Raw genomic sequence first — 19,749 nt, 5'->3', positions numbered from 1 at the left:
AAAACAACTGGATTTTTCAGCTTTGAAAGGCAGGAATCTGGAGAAATATTCAGGTGTACAGACATTAAATAGCTGAGAAAAGACAATTTCAAAGTTCTAATTCTTAACCAATCTGAACTTATCAAGATTGCTTAAGGTGCACTTAGACAGCCACTTTTCACATAAAAAATGAATTTAATTGGATCTCTGGGTAGGAAAATAATTCCAAAACTCAAAAGCAATTAGGTTTTGGAATGAACATTTCTTTGCTGATCACTGAATCATCAGAAAGGTTTTAATAGAATACAGAGAAAAAAGTAATATGGCACAGAAAAGATTGGCTATAACTAGGTAAAAATAAAACATTAAAAAGGTGAAAATATCAGTCATGGGACATACTGGCATTTTTACTTATTTCTATCATATCACTGAAGTAGTTGACCCACCAATTTCACCAAATCTCGCAAAAAAAAGGAGAAACTTAAACTGTAAACAAGAGAGAATCTGCAGATGCTGGAAATCCAAGCAACACACACAAAATGCTGGAGGAACTCAGCAGGCCAGGCAGCATCTATGGAAAAAAAAAGTACTGTCGACATTTCGGGCCAAGACCCTTCAGCAGGAACTTAAACTGTAGGTTTTTTTTGTGTTGTTTCTCCCACAATATGTACATTACTTAAGCAAAGAGATATTGAAGGCAGATATAACCATTCAAAAACAGATTAAGGTAAAATATTCTAACTATTGCACAATGACAAGAATGAGACTTTAATCTTTAATCGGTTTTAAGTGGAGTTTATAACAGTAAGATAAAGGGTTGTTAACAAACAACACATACAATAACAAATGGACATTGGATTTTATGAGCATCAATAACCTGTACAATTTACATTTGTTGGTTTACTTTTTGTGTATTCTCAGTGCATAGCATTACACACAGAGCAAATAGCTGCACAGCACAATAGTATCTTTAACAGGCTGAAATGGAAAAGGCTGTTTTACAGGCTGAAAATATATTTTTGTATACATCTTTTATATGAAACAAAATCCAAATCTGAACAGACAGAGCAGCAGGCAGCTTTGTCCTACACTGCAGTGAAGCCCCTTTATAGTGCACAGTTCCACCTTTTCCATCTGCATGCATGATGACAAAATTTTGAACAGTATTTTAAGTAAACAAGAGGCACTTTGTGGCAACCACAGGCTTTGTTAAACATATTGCACAAATCTGGTATTACTAATGAAATGAACTCTCACACTGGCACCTTATGAATATTTTAAAGCTGAAAATTGGATATTTGATGTTGCCTGTGAAATCCACTCGGCCCATACCTTGTGCCACAGTGCAGGACCCCTGAGGCTACCCATGCAACTGCCCTTTGTGATTTACTGTGGCAAATATAATTCAGTGGGGCTACAGATGACTAAAGATGGCCAAATAAATTCCTTTACAGTGATGCTGTCAACAAACAATTTCAGACATTAAGCTGCTGCACATCCAAAGAATTGTTTTTATTAAGCATATTGTCTGGAAACTCAAAGATAATCTACAGAATGTATTTACCAGACTAATTATGAATACTGTCATAAATAAAAAAAGACCGGACAACTTTCAGTCAAAGTAACGCATGTCTGACTCTACAAGGATGGTATTGATACAAGAATATGAAAACATACTATTGCCACCTTTTCCACCATCAGCATGCAAGCCTTTGGAAGGTTTGGAAAAGTTGTTTATGGACCCCAATACACCCTCGATTTTCAACAGAATATGAAAAAACTCTTACAGTGCAAAAGCCCAGTACAATATGCAGCTGCTCTTACCCTGGCTCCTTAGCGTTCCAAGTGACACTGAGAATTTTATTTTCAGTGTTCTGAAGATGAAAGGGCCGCCTCTTTGCCCCCTAATGTTAAAAGGGAAAATAAAGCTGTATAAATACTTTGCCTGAAGCCAAGCTAAGTACTTCCAAGGCATGTAAGGCAGGAAAGTTTTCCTTCACTTGTTTTTGTGCACCTTTTACAAATGGGCTTTTATTGCCTGCTCCTGGTTGTCAAAATTTCCTTTTATTATCAATATAAAAATAAGATTTAGTGGTAAACGTCTTTATGAAAGATGATATACATAAGGAAACTCTTCAAAAGTGGCATGTCTCAAATGTTCAGTTATTAGCAACAGAAATGAAGAGATTTTGAAGGGATGGGGGAAATCAATAAAAAAATTAAAAGGAAAGTTCCATCAATAAAAGAAAACTGTCAACTGAAGCTTGTAATTTGATCTATAAACCTGCACTCCTTCCCTCTTGAGCTATATTTGTCCATTTCTCTTTCACTGCACAACTCATGCTCTTCACATTAGCTTTTAGACAGTTTTAAAGCACCACTACAAAGAAAGATTTAAAAGATTTGTGGTTTATAGCAAGAACAGACACCAGAACTGAAACATCTAGACACTAACCAACACTAAATGTTTTGGGAAGTTACTTCCAGACGAAGCTGGATGCAATGTTTGTAATTGTAGCTGTCCATCACCAAATGGCCAAGCATAATAAAATTGGTGCTGAAGTAATGAAAATAATAGGTACACTTCAATGCATCAACCCTCCAGCAAAATAGTTTTCCCCAGCTAAAACACAATCTTCTTTCTGTTCCTTAAAAGAGAACATAAAAACATTCTCACATCAGACTTTTACCATATCTACGCAACTCCAATTGGCTGGGCCCCATGGGAGTATGCAGTTCTATTTTCCGACAATTACAGGAAATGACGACAACTACTGGTTTAACACGTTAACCAACAGAACACAAGAGACTTCATTTCATGCCGTTACGGATGAGGAAGGTATAAACAGCTTCCTAGAATATGAATACAAAACCTCTTAATTTTCATGTTAAAATTCTGTGCATACTGTGACCTTGCTAAAAATCAGTTTATCCTGTTGAAACATTGGCTGTAAATTCTGTTACTTCCACATAACACATTATGTAACACATGCCACCTAAACTCACCGCATACTCCCAATCCAAATTCTGCCTTATCATATGCCAATATGAGATGTGGAGAAAGAAGGCATCTTGCCAATAGAAATAAAGCAGCTAGAACTACACAAATGTAATGAAGATAAGTTATATAGATATTGACTTGAAGTCCAAAACAGTACTAACAAAAGAGTGATCAACTTCAAGCACTGGCCTTGGTTACACAGGACATAGTGGAGCAGCACCAATTAAAATAATTCTAGCTAACTTATTAAATCATTGTAAAATTCTCCTTTTTACATTAACTGTCATATTTTGAGCGGGCATGCTGCCACATTTATAAAATTGAGCAATTTCTACCAAGGGACTCCACCTCACGATACCCCTTAGGAAAGGAAGGAAAAAACTTGAAAATTTGCCCTACATGGACTCCATAATCTGTACATCTGTGGACCAGTAGATTTTATTTGTCCAAGGTTCAAGCCTCCTCCCAGAAAGAATTTCTCAATCCAGCTGCCTTTTCTAGCACCAGTGTGCTTTGAAAGCACAAAAAGCAAGCAGCAGTAGCAGCCAATTGCACTATCTACTAGACTGAATGCCTTGCAGAAATGTGCAACAGGCCGTAGGTGGTACTGGAACCAGACTATGGATTTTATTTTCCTTTCTGTGCATCCTCTCTACTTCCTTCTCTCCTCCCCCCCCCAAAAAAAAAACATGCATTTTATGCAAAACCTTTTCAAAAATCCTCCTGGCTGGTAACAGACTGATCTGCTGTTACATGGATTTAAAGGGGCAGGGCTTAAAACCTTTGTACAGGTAAGTGAGCACCTACTGTTGGCAACATAACACAAAAGGAAAAAATTTCCTACGTACACACCAGATCTGTCTCCACTTTTTATAAAACTGGAATTAAATGGGAAAGTGCCTCTTTTTTCCTGATTGCGCTTTTATGTGTAATTTGACACACAAAATGTATATACATATCTACGCAATCATTTCTCATTGGACAACAGTGTCAAAACCTCGCGGATGTATGTGTATGGGGCTAAACAACATTGGTCAGGAAAAGATCATTGTTCCTATAATTGGTGTAGCATTTTACTTGACACATTGTCCTATTGCCATTAAAAAAGGTACTTGCTTTCAGTTTATTCAAGTGTTTCCTTTTTCTTGCAGTTTTAATTTTCCCATAAAAATATTTCAGACTTTTGTTATCTGCGTATGCTGATCTTCATCAAAAGGTTCATTCTCTGGATCAGAGTCAGTGGTGTCTGAGTATCTATAGTCCTCTGGTTCATTATCACTAACATCTGGCGTTACTGTGGTTGAACTGTTGCCCATGGGGTGTGGTCGCTCCTCTACCGTTTTTGTAAATAACAGCTTCACCTGTATTGTAGAGAAGATAAAAAAAAATAATTACCTATTTGTTACATCACACTAATTTACACTTCTAGCATGTATCTGAAGTTCAGAAATAACTTGAGTCTACTGAATCTTCCCTTCTGTCAAAAATAAACAATTTGCTTTCGACATCCTTCATCCTTTTGGGCCACTTCCGGTATCACTTTACATGAAATATCATGAATACCTGTATATTGTTAAGTTAAAGAGTGGTGGTGAAATGACAAAATGTATTCACCAATGAACTTGAAATCTAGCAAAACAAACCTAATTCATCCTTCAACTGGTTTCCTTCAATGTGCACATATCCAGGGACAGTGGTCATTGCTGTAATTCCCAGCTGATAAGTCAGACAATGGGTAAAAGCACACAAAATTGCCTACACAAATGCAGCACGCTGACCACGAAATATCAACTAGGTAAATGGACAAAAAGTTGCACCAGAAAGGAATTAGATTATTATGCTACTTTATTTGAAGTTTTTAGAAAAATATAGGATAGCAATGTAGTGAGTTTGATTGAGTAGACTAGCACTCTGCAATTTGCTTCAAAAACCTCTTAGGCAGTCCATTACATATTTTAACTGTTGTTATATTCTCTTTTTTTAAAATTAAAAACTTAGCAGAAATTTTATTTTAATATTGCAATATTCTTGACTCATCCATATCTATAACATGTTACCTTGAACCTTATTATATTTAGCCATGTACTGAGATAAATATACATCAGCATTTAATTTGTATAGCACACTAACTTAACAGTATGCTAATACTTGGACAAAATTAGAACAGAAAATATTAAAGAAAATATTCTGTTATTTGGGTATAAAATTCAAGAATACTTGCTGGTTTTTGTGCTCCTTAGAGAAATATTGTAACAAGGAGAGAAAACAACATGCATTTACAAGTTTGAACCAAATTTAGTTAAGTAGTCTTAATAGGAAGAAGCCTTAATCTGAATCCTTGACCAAAGACAGCCAAACACAAAGCTTTAAAATGTTAAAGAATATTCTAACAGGTGAGTCTGTGGAACGTAAAAATTACAGGAGGAAATGTTCCTTTTCGTTAATCTGTGACAATATTCAAATGAGTTAAACCAAAAGCAATCCAAACCACAGAGATGAAAGTGATCAAACCGATGCAATCAACTTTGAACTGTCACAGAAGTGTTGCAATACCTTGAATTTAAAATATTCAACTGGGGACCAGGGTCCTTTCATATGTTAATAACCTTTTTTAAAAAAATCACAAATACACACAGTACAGTGCAAAAGTTACACTTGCAAAAGTCTTAAGTACATGTAAAAAAACTTCTGTAAAGCGAAGACATTTTCAAAAATAATAAAATGAAGTTTCTAAATATCAGAAAATTACTATGAAGGGGCAGTCCATAGTAAAAAAAAAACTAAAATCAAATCAATATTTGGTGTGACCACTATTTGCCTTTAAAACTGCATCAATTCTCTTGTGTATGCTGCCGTGCAGTTTTATAATAGGCTGGTAGTTTGTTCTGCAGACTTCGGTTGTCTCGCTTGCTTCCATCTCTCCAGGTAAACGCAGGCACCCTCGACAATGTTGAGATCAGGGCTCTGTGGAGGCCATGCCATATGAACCCACATAAAAAAAAATCTAGGGTGCTTAAGACTTCTGCACAGTACTGTATAAATATGGACTTGTCCTAGATGGTTTTATTTTATTCAGCATTTATTGCCTGTCCTTAATCGCCCTTGAGGTAAATGGAACGCTGTTGCTTTGAACTCTGGGAGTCCTCGTAAAGACTCCCATAATACTATCTGGAAGGGAGCTCCTGGATTTAGAGGCAGTGATGGATAAAGACATGTATATTTTCAAATCACGCATGCAACCTTAAGAATCTGCCTCGCCTGCTGAGTTCCTCCAGCATTTTGTGTGTTCACTATATCTCCGAGCACCTTCGCTCCATCCACCACAAAAGCGGGATCTCCTGGTGGCCAGCCATTTCAATTCTTTCTACCTCCCATTCCGACATGACAGTCCATTAGCCTCCTTTACTGCCGTGGTGAGGTCACATTCAGGTTGGAGGAGCAACACCTTAGATTCTGTCTGGGTAGTCTCCAACCTGATAGAATGAACATCGATGTCTTGAACTTGTGGTAACTGCCATCTTCCCCCACCCCTTCACCATTTCCCACTCCTGTTTCCTTCTCTTACCTCATCTCCTTCCCTATCCATCACTTCCCTCTGGTGCTCTCCCCACCTTCTCTTTCTTCCATGGTCTTCTGTCCTCTTCTATCAGCTTCTCTCTTCTTCAGCTCTTCATCTCTCTCATCAAGCAACCTCCCAGCTCATTACTTCACTCCCTCCCCCATCATCACTCATCACCTACCATCTTGTACTTCCCTCCCATCCTCCACCGTCTTACACTAACTTCTCCTCTTTCTGTCCAGTCCCAATGAAGGGTCTGAACTCGAAATGATGACTGTTTACTCTCTTTCATAGATGTTGCCTGGCGTGCTGAGTTCCTCCAGCATTTTGTGCATGTTGCGTTAATCTGGAGGTAACAGTGTTTCCATTCACCTGCTGCTCTTTTCCTTCTTGGTTTTGGAGCTGCTGCCTGAGTAGCCAAAGCAAGTAACAAGAAAAAAAATTAATCATTGCAATGTTTTTCCCTTGGTGGCCGTTAACTAGTGCTGTGCTAGGATTCCTTGATGCCACATTCTTGAACACTACTTTGACATAACAGCAGCACGATCATCTCACATTTGAGACTTAGCCCACGTTTGTACCAAAGCTCTGATAGGTTCTGGGGAGGTCAAAACTGGCTATCGGTGAACAGGTTATTTGTAATGTTGCTAGATCACTCTGTTGGTCATTGTTTCCATCAGCAACACACAAAATGTTTAAGGAACTCAACATGCCAGGCAGGATCAATGGAAAAGAGAAACAGTCAATGTCTCAGGCACAGACCCTTCATGATGAGACCTCAGATACTGCCTGGCCTGCTGGGTTCCTCCAGCATTTTGTGTGTTGCTTTGGATTTCCAGCATCTGGAGATCTTCTCTTGTTTGTATCAGCTTGCTGATGACCAAGACTGATTGAATGCTAATTAGCCGAATTGGATCTGTTCCCCTTTTGTGAACAGGGCATACCTAGGCACTTTTTCACATTGTCAGTAGATGCCAATTTTGCAATTATACTGTAACAGTTTGGCTTGAGGAACAGCTAGTTTTGGAGTGCAGATCTGCAGTAATACAGCGGAATACTGTCTAGTCCTGTAGCTTCTGTGCTCTTGGCTATTCTTTAATATCACAAAGGCTGAAAACTAGATTCTGTGATAGTAGCAAGGAAGCCATGACAGATCTTCAGTTCTGGACTCCTGGCTGCACATGGTTGCAAATACTTTAGCTTTATTGTTGAGCACTGGACCTTCACCATTGCTGAATTCATAATCACCATTCATAATCAAGTTCATGATTAAATCTGAAAGGATTATAGATTCTTTGATCTGACCCATTGGTTGTGAGATTGCTTAGGTCTATCTACTGCATGCTGTTTAACCAGCATGCAGTCTTATGCATCAGCTCTACAAAGCGGACATTTCAACATTTTTAGATATGCCTGATTGATGTCAGCATACCTGACTACACTCCTCAGAACTAGGTTTGATCCCCTGGCCTGATAGCAATGCTGTGATTAAAAACAAGTAATTCCTTCAAACAGCAAAATTCCTTTGTAGTTCATTCATGGTGTGGTGCTAAGTGAATTGACGATATCAGCATCAGAATCAATTAGCAAAGAAAATAATGTGAGTCTACAAAAGATAGCAGACAGCAATATCCAAGGATATTTTATATAATTTAATTACATAGGTAGATTTAGTATAAATTTTCCAACAATCTACAGTGAAGTCTCTTTCTTTCTGTCATCTCCAATCTGGAAGTACAAACGACAATAATGAGGTTCTAACAAAAACAGAATAGTCCAACAGCCTTGGAGTACGATTCCATAAGTTTTAACTGTGCATTAGCTGCTGAAAGTAGCCTATACTATGCAAAATCTGTTTATGGAAAAGACACAGGTAATGGTTTAAGGCTGGGGAATGAATTGTTCAAGAGATTTCATAAGAGCTATGAATATTGGGGAAACCAAGCTACAGTAAAATTATGGTAATCTGCCACCCAATTGCTCTGAGATCACTTCTAAATTCATTAACTTTGAAAATGAAAATCACTATAGCAACTGTACAGGAAAATACATTGATGAAATAAAACAGATTTACTGAACAATCTCTACTGAGTAAGAAAGAACAATGGAAATGTTGCTGACAGGAGTAAAAAAGTATTTCAGGGTTGTACTTGCAAAAAGTTCATTACAGACCTAGTTCAAATCAATTATTTAATTCTTAGAAGGATCAGTTTCTTATTAGTTTTACTTTACGTATGACAAAATGTAAATTTGCATGATATCAATACTAATACTTGTTTAAAATGTTTCAATGTGCTTCAGGAGAGAAGTAGGCAGAACCCCTGGAAGACTTCATGTAATTAGCTGGATATTTGTTGATTGGTTTCATGAAGTGATAAGCATCCAATATTCCTAATTTCAACTCAATAGTTGCCTTAAAGTGAGAAGGTTTATTACTGAATGTTAGATTAATTTTTAGATCCTTATTGTTACAAGAATGAAATCTGAAGATATTAAAGGACATTATTTATTACAGATCCATACAAGTTCACACCACAAAGTGTGTTATCTGTCAATTATCCCTTCATCAAACCTTGGGTTACAACCACTCAAAAACAAATCTCAGTGCCCCCAGTTTCACAAGCCCAGCTTTGGTACTTTGTCAATTTTTAAACCTTTATTTAGCAATTTGCATGTAAGTACCTTTCACTTCATAAATTGCTGAAGACATCTCAGAGACAAATTTAAGGAGATAAAAATAGATTTTAATCCTCATCTGAAAAGGAGTGATTTATGGAAGAAACTGCAGAACTCAAAGCTGAGGCAGCTAATGTCAGTTACCAATGGAAGGGTTAATAAAAAAAATTCAGGGAGACACTGGAAGGCCAAAAAAAAAATGCAGAGACTGGGCTGGGCACCCAGTAGTTTTAGGGAGTGGGAGTGATAGGACATTAAGTTGGAGGGTGAGAATCTTGAAATTGAAGCAACACCATAAAGAAATGCAGGACCCTGTGCACAGAACATCTATAGTGAATAAGAAGTGAGATGAATTGAGAGAGTAGAGGATGGTTGAGATCTGCTTTGATACAATATTAAAATCTGAGCCAAAACTGAGGACCATTATTCCTACTTGCTCAAAGGCACATAAAAGCTTAAAAAAAACATTCACTCATTTGCAGACATTGACAATGCTGGGAGCTCAGAGTCAACAACATTGGAGGGTCCGGAGTCACAAACGTTAGACTAGTTAAGCCAGCAGATTTCCTCCTCTGGGTCATTAGTGAGCAAATGGGATTTTAAGCCCATGTGACAGTTTTTTTTGTTTACTCTAAAAACACTTGTATCAGTATCTGCAAATTCTTCTTTAACTAAATCAAACAAATACATTTAAATACTGCCTGGATGGAATTCAAATTCATGCCTCTTGGCTGTTAGCAAAGTAACTTCCACACTATGATATATCTGAATATCAAATGTGGATATCAATTTGACATCTATGATCAAAAGCCACATTCCAAGGCAGGTAAAAACCTTCACCCACCAACACTGGGCAAACGTCATCCCCTGGCCAAGTTGAAGCTTAGAACTGAAGAACATCTCTCAACAACACCCTCATGCCAAAAATCATAACCCTGTCGAACTTGAAACTGGCACCTCAATAAACCCTTTCTTTCTGGGTCAAGACACCATTGACTCAGTATACAGCCAACTCAAATGATAATGAATCAAACTATTTTGATACAGTACTGATTTGGATTGGCACTGCAATGCAATCCAAATTCCAAAGTTAGTTACATGTAAACCTAACTTGAATTTAACACATGTGGCAGGGTCTTTTCAAATTTGGTTTGATAGCTGGCCTGTTCAGCGCTGGACCCAAGAAAGGTCAGAGACAGCAAAAGCATACCATGAGATTTCAGCAGCCAGTGAAAGAGACATGCAACGTTATAAAAGTGGTCTTTGTAGATACATGCTCAGAAGTTCAGATCCTTCAAATAAGATAAAATGCTGGATATACTCAGTGAATCAGGAAAGCTCAACGAACAGTAAATATTTCTTTAACCAAGAGTCTTTGAGCTCAAACTTCAACCTCACTGCTTTTTTCACTGAGGCGATCTGATTTGCTGAGATTTTTTTTCACATTTCCCACAATTTATACCTTCTGCAGTTTGATTTCCATTTACTCAGTTGTTTTCTTTTATTTTGTCTTACAATCGATAGATAATTACATCTGCCTTACTTACATTCTGCATAATTTTCTCCTGGAAGTCTTCAATAGCTTTCCAAGCTTTTTGCCAAGATTGTTATTCTTGTGTCATCAAAATATCTAGTTTGCATTTCCCATATCCATCCAAATCTATATCTACAGCAATAGCTTACCTTTAAGTCAAACAATTTAGGCAACCTTAAATCTTTTTCCTTCAGGTCATCCAACTTTGACTCAGTTACTATATTTGCTCTAAAACATTTACCTTAAATTTTTGAAAAGGGTTCTTTTGAAATAATTTATTAAACGCCTCCTGAACTAACACCATCTATATCTGTCTATCTCTCCCTCTCCACATCTCCATTTATCAACATACAAATATAATTGGGCTGCCCTAATTAGCCAAAGTTTTACAGAAATAGTTAAAGTTTTTTTTAAAAAAGAAAACCACCATTTAACTGAGTAACAAATTATGAAATAAAGAACAAATTAGAACACTACTAATGCTACCACAGTACTGTAAAACTGTATCAGTTCCTAATAGTTACTGATGGTGGACTTGTACGCTGCTGTTTTTTGATTGACTGTAAATGAACAAAATCAATGCAACCACCTAGTGCAGATAATTTACTGCGTTCGTACAATGCTTTTGACGACTGCATACTCCAAATCTTCATTTTCATTGTAACATTCAAGATAATTGTCAATACCTTCAAATTCTTCATAGTTCCTAACCTGAAGTAGTGAAATAGTTTCATTTTCATTCTCAGCTTTTTTTCCCCTCATATCTAAGCCTGAATGTTTGAAACTGCAGTGAGCAAAACAGTTCCAATTATCTTACTGCTCATTTCTTGCCAACTATCAGTGACAAAAATCAGTTTTTTTTTTTGAACACACACACAAGTGACACTATTTAAAAGCTGCTTGCTCTAAGCACATTATAGTGTCCAAACGGCTACACACGTGCGCGCAACTCCAGTTAGAAATTGTTCGTCAACAGTCTCCTGACCCAATTAAGTAGCATAGTGTCCCAAATAAACAAAGGGAATCCCAGCCATTTTTTTAAAATTAGTTTTTGTTCTTTAAGAGTTGTTCCAAATAAGCAGCTGTCCCAATTATTCGGAATCCACTGTAAATAATGTGCAGCTTCAGGCACTATCCAGTTAAGAAATGAAACCTCAGTGCCAACTGGCCGAAAACAGACAGGTTTGTGGGAAAATTTCTTATATTATTAAAGGTCTATCAAATAAAAGTAATCACATACACAAGGCTTGTGTGCTTATATGCTAAATGGTAAATCATATTGCAACATTGGGGTTTTCTGTGTGGCCACATATCAGCCCCGGCATTTGGGCCCATGAAATATGGGAGCTTGTTATACGTGCAATTTTAAAAAACTTTCAAAAATCATTGCTTAATTTTACTGTTTTGGACATGCTATTCTACAAGTACTTTTGAACCACTACTGGTTAAACTCAAAATTGAAATAATTAAAACACCAAAATCTGCAAGAATTTTTAGATAATTGACGAAGGAAAACAGCATTAAGTGGGAGTAAGGAAGGATAGATAAAGTTTTAGACAGTGAATTATGAGTCACTACTGGAAGGATGGAGAGAGATTTCACACTGGCTTTCCAAAGATAACTGGATACAAGGCTGTAAAGAAAATCTTGTGGGACAAGGCCAATTAGCTAATCAAGCAATGGAGTATGAAAGAGTTATTTTCTAATTGCAAACATAGTCTTAAAAAATTGAATTTGACAGTTGGAATAAACTATAAAGCTACAATAAAATTATCTTAGAACATTAATTCAGTATCAATATAAACCACTGGGTCCTCCAGCATTTTAAAAAAAACCAACTCCTTGATTAAACAATCACCATAAAACCACAAAATGCAACAAGGTACAAGGTGAGCTTCTAAATGATTCTGAACCAACTGAGAAATACAGCACCCATCACCTCGTTTTTATATGTGGTAGAAATATTACTAACCTTGAAATTTGGTGAGAAGTATCTGTTGGCCTTGTCTTTATTTGCCTTGTCAAGTTCATTTTTAGTCAATGTGAGGGCCAGATATTCCTTGTCATTATCTGTACGCCAACCATCATCATCCTTGTCTGAAACTATACTGCCATTTTCTACTTTATCTAAGTTCTCATTTGGTTGCGGGATGAAGAATGTATTTATCCAGAAATGGAACATTTTATCCTGAAGAAAAAATATGTTTGTCAGTTACAAGAAATCATTTGCTTCATCTGAACTATGCATTATGATACCAATGTTTAGAATTTTGCATCATAAAATGAACCAACACAAAGAGAAAAACACCACAGAAAACTACAAAGTGCTTTAGGTGATTGGGAGGCAGGGTTTGAGAGTAAAGTCATGTTTTATTTCCACTTAAGACATAGGGAGCATATTTCTCCAATACTTCAAGCTTGATCTGCAAAAGCTGTAAAACTGAACTTGAGTAAATTTCAGAAAGGTACAAGTATTAAATTTGAATACAAATTAATGAAGTTCTAAATTGTATTTTTTGAAATACTACAACAATTTTAAAACTTAGTCACGCAAGATGCACATATAGATCTGGTATATGAATAGCTTTTGATGTTTTAAATGAGAGAAAGCATAACAGGGGGCCCAACCATCCTCTCCAGCATTTTTCCATCATTTTAATTTAAGAAACAATGAATTCCCGGTTTATGGATGTGGGTGAAATAAGCAGGGGTCCCCAACCTTTTTCGCACTGTGGACTAGTTTCGCATTGACAATATTCTTGCAGACTGGCCGACCGGGGGTGGTGGTAGGATTGCCGACAGACAAGAGTAGCAGTCAAATACGTTGGGTTTACCCCGATAAAGACTACAATGACCATGAAGCCTTGCGTGGGCACCAGTGCGCATGCGTGTACGATTTTTTTCTCCAAATCGTTTTTGGCAATTCTGTTCGGCGGGGGCGGGTTGTTAATCACGACCGGAATATCGGTGATTAAGTGGCTAATACACTCAATTTCCTTTCTAAAAAGGTTTCTCTAACGAATTTAACATTAAACACACAGAGCATATTTTCCTTGCATGAATATTGTGATAAGTCAATTATCAGGGGAGGACAGGGGAGCTTGAAGTAAGTGTTGAACGAACTTCCAGTAGAAGTGGTAGAGGCAGGTTCGATATTATAATTTAAAGAAAAGTTGGATAGGTATATAGACAGGAAAGGAATGGAGGGTTATGGGCTGAGTGTAGGTCAGTGGGACTAGGTGAGAGTAGCGTTCGGCACGGACTAGAAGGGCAGAGATGGCCTGTTTCCGTGTTGTAATTGTTATATGGTTATATAAGTCAATAGCATCATAACATTTTAAGCAATGTTTGGATATTAAACAAGCAGCACATATTTTCCCCGTATGGACATATAAAATCATTGCAACACACCAATATCACTGAATCAGTGGGAGCCCTGGGCTTGTTTTCCTGCAACAAGACGGTCCTATCAAAGGGTGACGGGAGACAGCGATAGTCAAACGGGGTTCCTTCTGTCCAGTCTATTCCGCAATTTAGTTTTCGTTGCATTCATTGCAGAGATGTGTTGGAAATGGAAGCAACATTTTCAGTGCTTTCGTGGCTATCTCAGGATTTTTAGCCTTGACTTTGATCCGAAATGCCGGCAGAAATGTTATGTCAAACATAAATAACATCAGAGATGTTATGTCAAACCCGCCGTCATTTGCAATCTCCTTCCCGCGCTGAAATGGATAACGCGCGGGTAATGACCTCGCATGCATAATGGCTCAACAGTGGCCGTGACAGGGAATGAGGAAAGGTGCAGCTGACTCATATCGCTTCCTCGTGGCCCGGTAGTGCATGCTTTGCAGCCCGGTACCGGTCCGCAGCCCGGTGGTTGGGGACCGCTGAAATAAGGGAAGCTCTCCAAAATGTTTCACAATTGCTTAGCAAATTGATGTAGTCATTAAGCTAAGTTTAATTCCCACTTTTTGTCAAACTGATCCCAACCTCAGTGTGTTAGGAATGTTATAACAGGCCTTTGTGGGTCTAGGCTGGGAATAGAAAAATCATATACGACTCCATTCCCAATAAATATTATACAAATCCAATTTTAAAAAACGCACGGGTACAGTGGATTCCGGTTAACTGGGATACAACAGTACCACTGTATTTTGACGCAATTAAGCAGCTGCCCCAATTAGCCAAAGTTTCATGGAAATGGTTTAAAGTACAAAAAGACAAACTGAGTAACAAATTACATACGTATTTATAATACAGAACAATTTAGAACACTACTGAAACTACTATAGTACTATAAAATGGTATTAGTTCCTAATACTTAATGACAGAGGAATTAATCCAGTGTACACTGCTGTGTTCTTCTGATTGTCTGTAAATAAACAAAATCAGCGCAGACGCCTAGCAGAAACAATGGACTGTCTTCAAACAAGTGCTTTCAACGATTTCATCCTCCGAATCTTCATTTTCATTGTAATATTCAAGATTATGTCGATACCTTCAAATTTTTTCACCTGTGCTTGAGAAACAGTAATCCAGTACTATCTGCAGAATGGTAAAAACACCCTTACTTCCTAACTTGTTGAAGTAGAGAAACAGTTTCATTTTCACTCCTGGCAGCTACTGGCATTTCTAAGCCTGAATGCTTGAAACTGCAGTAGACAAAATAGTTCCAAATTATCTTACTGCTTATGACTTGCCAACTATCAGTGACAAAACAACACTGCTCTTTGAACACAAATGCACATAGTTAACACTATTAAAAGAACTATTCACTCTAAGCATGGTGTAGTGTCTAACAGCCACATGACTGACTCTAGTTTAAAAACTGTTTAGCAACAGTGCCCTGTCCCAATTTAACAGCATAGTATCCTAAAGAAATGAAAGGAATCCTGGCTATTTTCTCAATTTGCTGTTTAGTTGCCATTCTGACACACAAAGTCTGCCAAATGCATGAAATTGAGACTATCTGGGTGGGTACCATTGTTGACATGGACCTGTTGGGACAAAGGTCCTGTACCTGTACTATATTGCTCAATGACTTGGAAAATGCAAACAAATAATAACCACGGACAAAAATTCTCAAAGCACCTGTGCTTGAACAGTAATCCAGTATTATCTGCAAAATAGTGAAAAAAACACAAACTATTGAGCAAAAAAAAAAAAAAAAGACTGGCCTGTTTTGCCCTGAAAAACTACTCCTTCATGATCGACAGAGAACAATAATTGTCTCGGGTGAAGAGATTCATTTTGCTTCCTAAAGACTGAAATTTACATTAGCATTTACAATTTCATTCTATGCACTTGTATATTACAGGAAATTGCCCTTAGTCTCATGGGGAAAGACTGCGGAATCAGTATCAGATTTATTATCAGTGGCTTATTACCTTCACTACTGAGCAGATGAGAAGGGCTCTGGGGAGATCCTAACATCGGAACCGGATGGTGTGAACCCCAAGGTCCTGAAGGAGTGTGCTGAGCAGCTGTGTGGATTTGTCCAGTGCATTTTCAATCAGTCTCAGCCTGGAAAGGGTCCTGATTGTGTGGACAACATTATGTGTGGTCCCAGTACCCAAGAAAGGCAAACTGAACGTCTTGAATGACAACCGTCCAATGGCCCTGACCTCACACATCAAGACAGCCCGAGAGAGACTGGTCCTGTCTCACCTCTGACCCCTGGTCAGATCAGCCCTCGATTCCCCGCAATTTGTTTACCAAGGGCACAAATCTACCTGCTGAACAGGGCTTACTCCAATTTGGATATGCAGGGCAGCACCATGAGAATCATGAATTTTGATTTCTCAAGTGCCTTCAATTCCAAGACTAGGTCTGCACTGCTCCTTGTTACTATTGATGGTGAGGATGTGGATGTGGTGAGGACATACAAGTACCTGGGGGTGTTCTTGGATGACAGACTTCAGTGGAGCACCAACACAGAGGCTGTGTACAAGGGCCAGAGTCGCCTCTGCTTCCTGAGGAGGCTGAGGTGCTTTGGAGTACACAAGCCTCTCCTTCACATGTTCTGCCAGTCTGCTGTCACCAGTACAATCTTCCATGCATTAGTGTGTTGGGCCAATGGCATCAACACAGGTGATGCCAACAGGCTCAGTAAACTGATTAGAAAGGCTGGCTTTGTTATTGGAGTCAAACTGGATACACTGGAGGGTGGGGTAGAACAAAGGACCCTACAGAAAATCCTGGCAATCCTGGAAAAGGTTTCTCACCCTCTGCATGCCACCTTGGCTGAACATAGAAGCACTTTCACTAATAGACAAGATAACTGCACTGCTCCAAAGAGTGCTTGCTACATGAGGTCATTCTTATCCTCAGCCATTAGGCTCTATAATGAGTCAACCAAGAGCTGGGGAAGTGATGACCCCGTCCTGTTGGACTGTTTGAGGTAACATACATTTTATTGTTTCTTACTTCTGTTTTAATATTTGTACATCTGTACACTCCTAATACTGTGACACTAACTTCCTTTGGGATCAATAAAGTTCTATATGTCATGAAATTTGTTGTTTTGCCAGCTTAGTACAGTGCACTACTTATATTTCTTACTGTAAATTTTAATAAGAAATAAATATAGTGCAAAAAATGCAAAATAGTGAGGTGGCATTCATGGAACATTCAGAAAGTTCCTCTTGATGGTACATGTAACAAAACCAGAAAACTAGCGTAAATAATGAACTGACAATTTTACTACCTTCTTGAAAATGTATCAGCCAATCATGGCCTTCAAAGCCATTTTCAGAATAGCAAAACTCCAATAAATGAATCTCAGTTATTTTTTTTGGATTTTGAATCAAGTGAAAAGCAATGTATAATATGTGCATTATAACAACAAAAATTGCGCATGACAATTCTAATTGCAATATCCAGTGTCTATCAATGCAGTTACCTTCATTAATAGAAAATCACTGCAAGTGTATGCTTGTTTGCACATGTTCAGATAATGAATATTACTTACCCCTTGCCGAGGTTAAGCGCTCAGCTCCAAATTTGCAATAAATTCAAATAACCTCAATCCAAACTAAAGATCTCAATCCCAATCCAGAATAACATCCAAGATTTCCACTTCCTGAATTAGCTGTCCAATCACCTCAATGAATGGCAATTAATTCTAAATTTGGGACAATTTTAGGTTACAACCAAAGTAGTGGATAATACAAAATTAAATTTCGTAGAAGAAAGGGGGTTAAAATGGGTAATGCCTGGAAATGAGAAATTGCATGTCCCACGTTTTAAATGTAACAAATTTGTAATGGACCATAAGTTTTAAGGTGCTTAGAAGTAGGTACAGAGGAGAGGTGAGGTTTTTTTTTTAAAACGCAGAGAGTGGCAAGTGCATGGAATGGGCTGCCGGCGGCAGGGGTGGAAACAATAGGGTCTTTTAAGAGACTCCTGGATAGGTACATGGAACCTAGAAAAATAGAGAGTTCTGGGTAAGCCTAGGTAGTTCTAAGGTAAGGACATGTTCAACACAGCTTTGTGGGCCAAAGGGCCTGTATTGTGCTGTAGCTTTTCTACGTTTCTATAAGAAGTGAAATTTACTGGTGGTGAAGTAGGAGGATTGCTGAGCAACATGTGGAATGCTCAGTTCAGTGAAAGAATGCATTTCATACAAAGGAAATAATGCAGAGTTTAATTTAAGTAGTAAATATTTATCTGTACAATAGTTGTGAGGATGAATATTGGAGCTTTTCCACTCAAGGAAATCTAAAAAAAATGAACAGATATGACGCATAGAATAAAATCAAGTTACAAGCAGAGATAGGGCAGCAATTCTGGCACTTAGATGCACTGAAAGGCACTGTTTTCCATTGGTAAAGTTATACAGTTTGCAGAATCCTGACAGAGACTGTCATATTACTTTGAAACCACCTGCCAAGATTGAAGTCCTGTAGCTGACTCGTTGCATTATTTAATGTTTTACCACAGAGAGATGTGCTATACATGCAAATATAATCCAAAAACATCCAAAATTAAAAATGAAACAAAAATGGCACAGTAAAATCTCATTTGCAATGACCTTAATAAAAGAAAAAAATTAACTAAATCAAGTTAAATGCATTCTTAGACTATTATCCTTGCACTGTACTGCTGTTTCAACTGATAATGCTCATGGAAGGATGAGACAGTTTAACAAAAAAATTTAAAACATAAATTTTATAGCTAAATTAAAAGTCACACACTATTGTGGTAGCTTGGCATTTCAGACAAAACCATTTCTTTCAAGTAGTACTGTCCTCCAAAATGGGAAGTTGATTGAGAAAGATACTGCAAGTACCTTTTTCTTCATTGGTCTTCAGCACAAGGGGAAATAAATTGTTAAAATGTAAAAATATCACATCAGAAGAAGCGATGGTACAAATGGATTTTTAACCTTAGTTGTACGGAATTCACTTTATACTAGAACTGCTCAGACCCAAGGACAATTCTGTTTTCATTTCTACAGTTAAGAACATAGAGACATAGCAAACCTACAGCACAATACAGGCCCTTTGGCCCACAAAGCTGTACAGAACATGTCCTTACCTTAGAAATTACCTAGGGTTACCCATAGCCCTCTATTTTTCTAAGCTCGATGTACCTATCCAGAAGTCTCTTGAAAGACCCTATCGTAACCGCCTCCAGCACCGTTGCCAGCAGCCCATTCCATGCACTCACCACTCTCTGCCTAAAAAACCTACCTGTCATCTCCTCTGTACCTACTTGCAAGCACCTTAAAGCTGTGCCCTCTCGTGATAGCTACTTCAGCCCTGCGAAAAAGCCTCTGACTATCCACACGATCAATGCTTCTCATCATCTTGTACACCTCTATTAGGTCACCTCCCATCCTCCGTTGCTCCAAGGAGAAAAGGTCGAGTTCACTCAACCTATTCTCATAAGGCATGCTCTCCAATCCAGGCAACATACTTGTAAATCTCCTCTGTACCCTTTCTATGGTTTCCACATCCTTCCTGTAGTGAGGCGACCAGAACTCAGCACAGTACTCCA

The 19,749-nt window shown here is 37.9% G+C and overlaps 1 protein-coding gene across 1 annotated transcript in view; it reads right to left on the bottom strand.

The window, feature by feature from the left end:
- Window positions 1-753: 753 nt before the first annotated feature.
- LOC140185706 (phosphatidylinositol 3,4,5-trisphosphate 3-phosphatase and dual-specificity protein phosphatase PTEN) overlaps window positions 754-19,749 on the bottom strand; it is a 132,451-nt gene continuing 113,455 nt past the window's right edge. Inside the window, exons 8-9 of the mRNA XM_072239251.1 lie at window positions 12,722-12,937; window positions 754-4,341 (exon numbers count right to left, since the gene is read on the bottom strand). Of these exons, the coding sequence (XP_072095352.1) occupies window positions 4,156-4,341; window positions 12,722-12,937 (402 nt within the window). The 3' untranslated portion in view covers window positions 754-4,155. The remainder of the gene's footprint in view (window positions 4,342-12,721; window positions 12,938-19,749) is intronic.

Source organism: Mobula birostris, chromosome 21 (genome assembly GCF_030028105.1).
Source record: "Mobula birostris isolate sMobBir1 chromosome 21, sMobBir1.hap1, whole genome shotgun sequence".
Lineage (NCBI taxonomy): Eukaryota > Metazoa > Chordata > Chondrichthyes > Myliobatiformes > Myliobatidae > Mobula > Mobula birostris.
The sequence above is the reverse complement of the archived record's forward strand: the minus strand, read 5'-3'. Positions and strand labels throughout refer to the sequence as shown.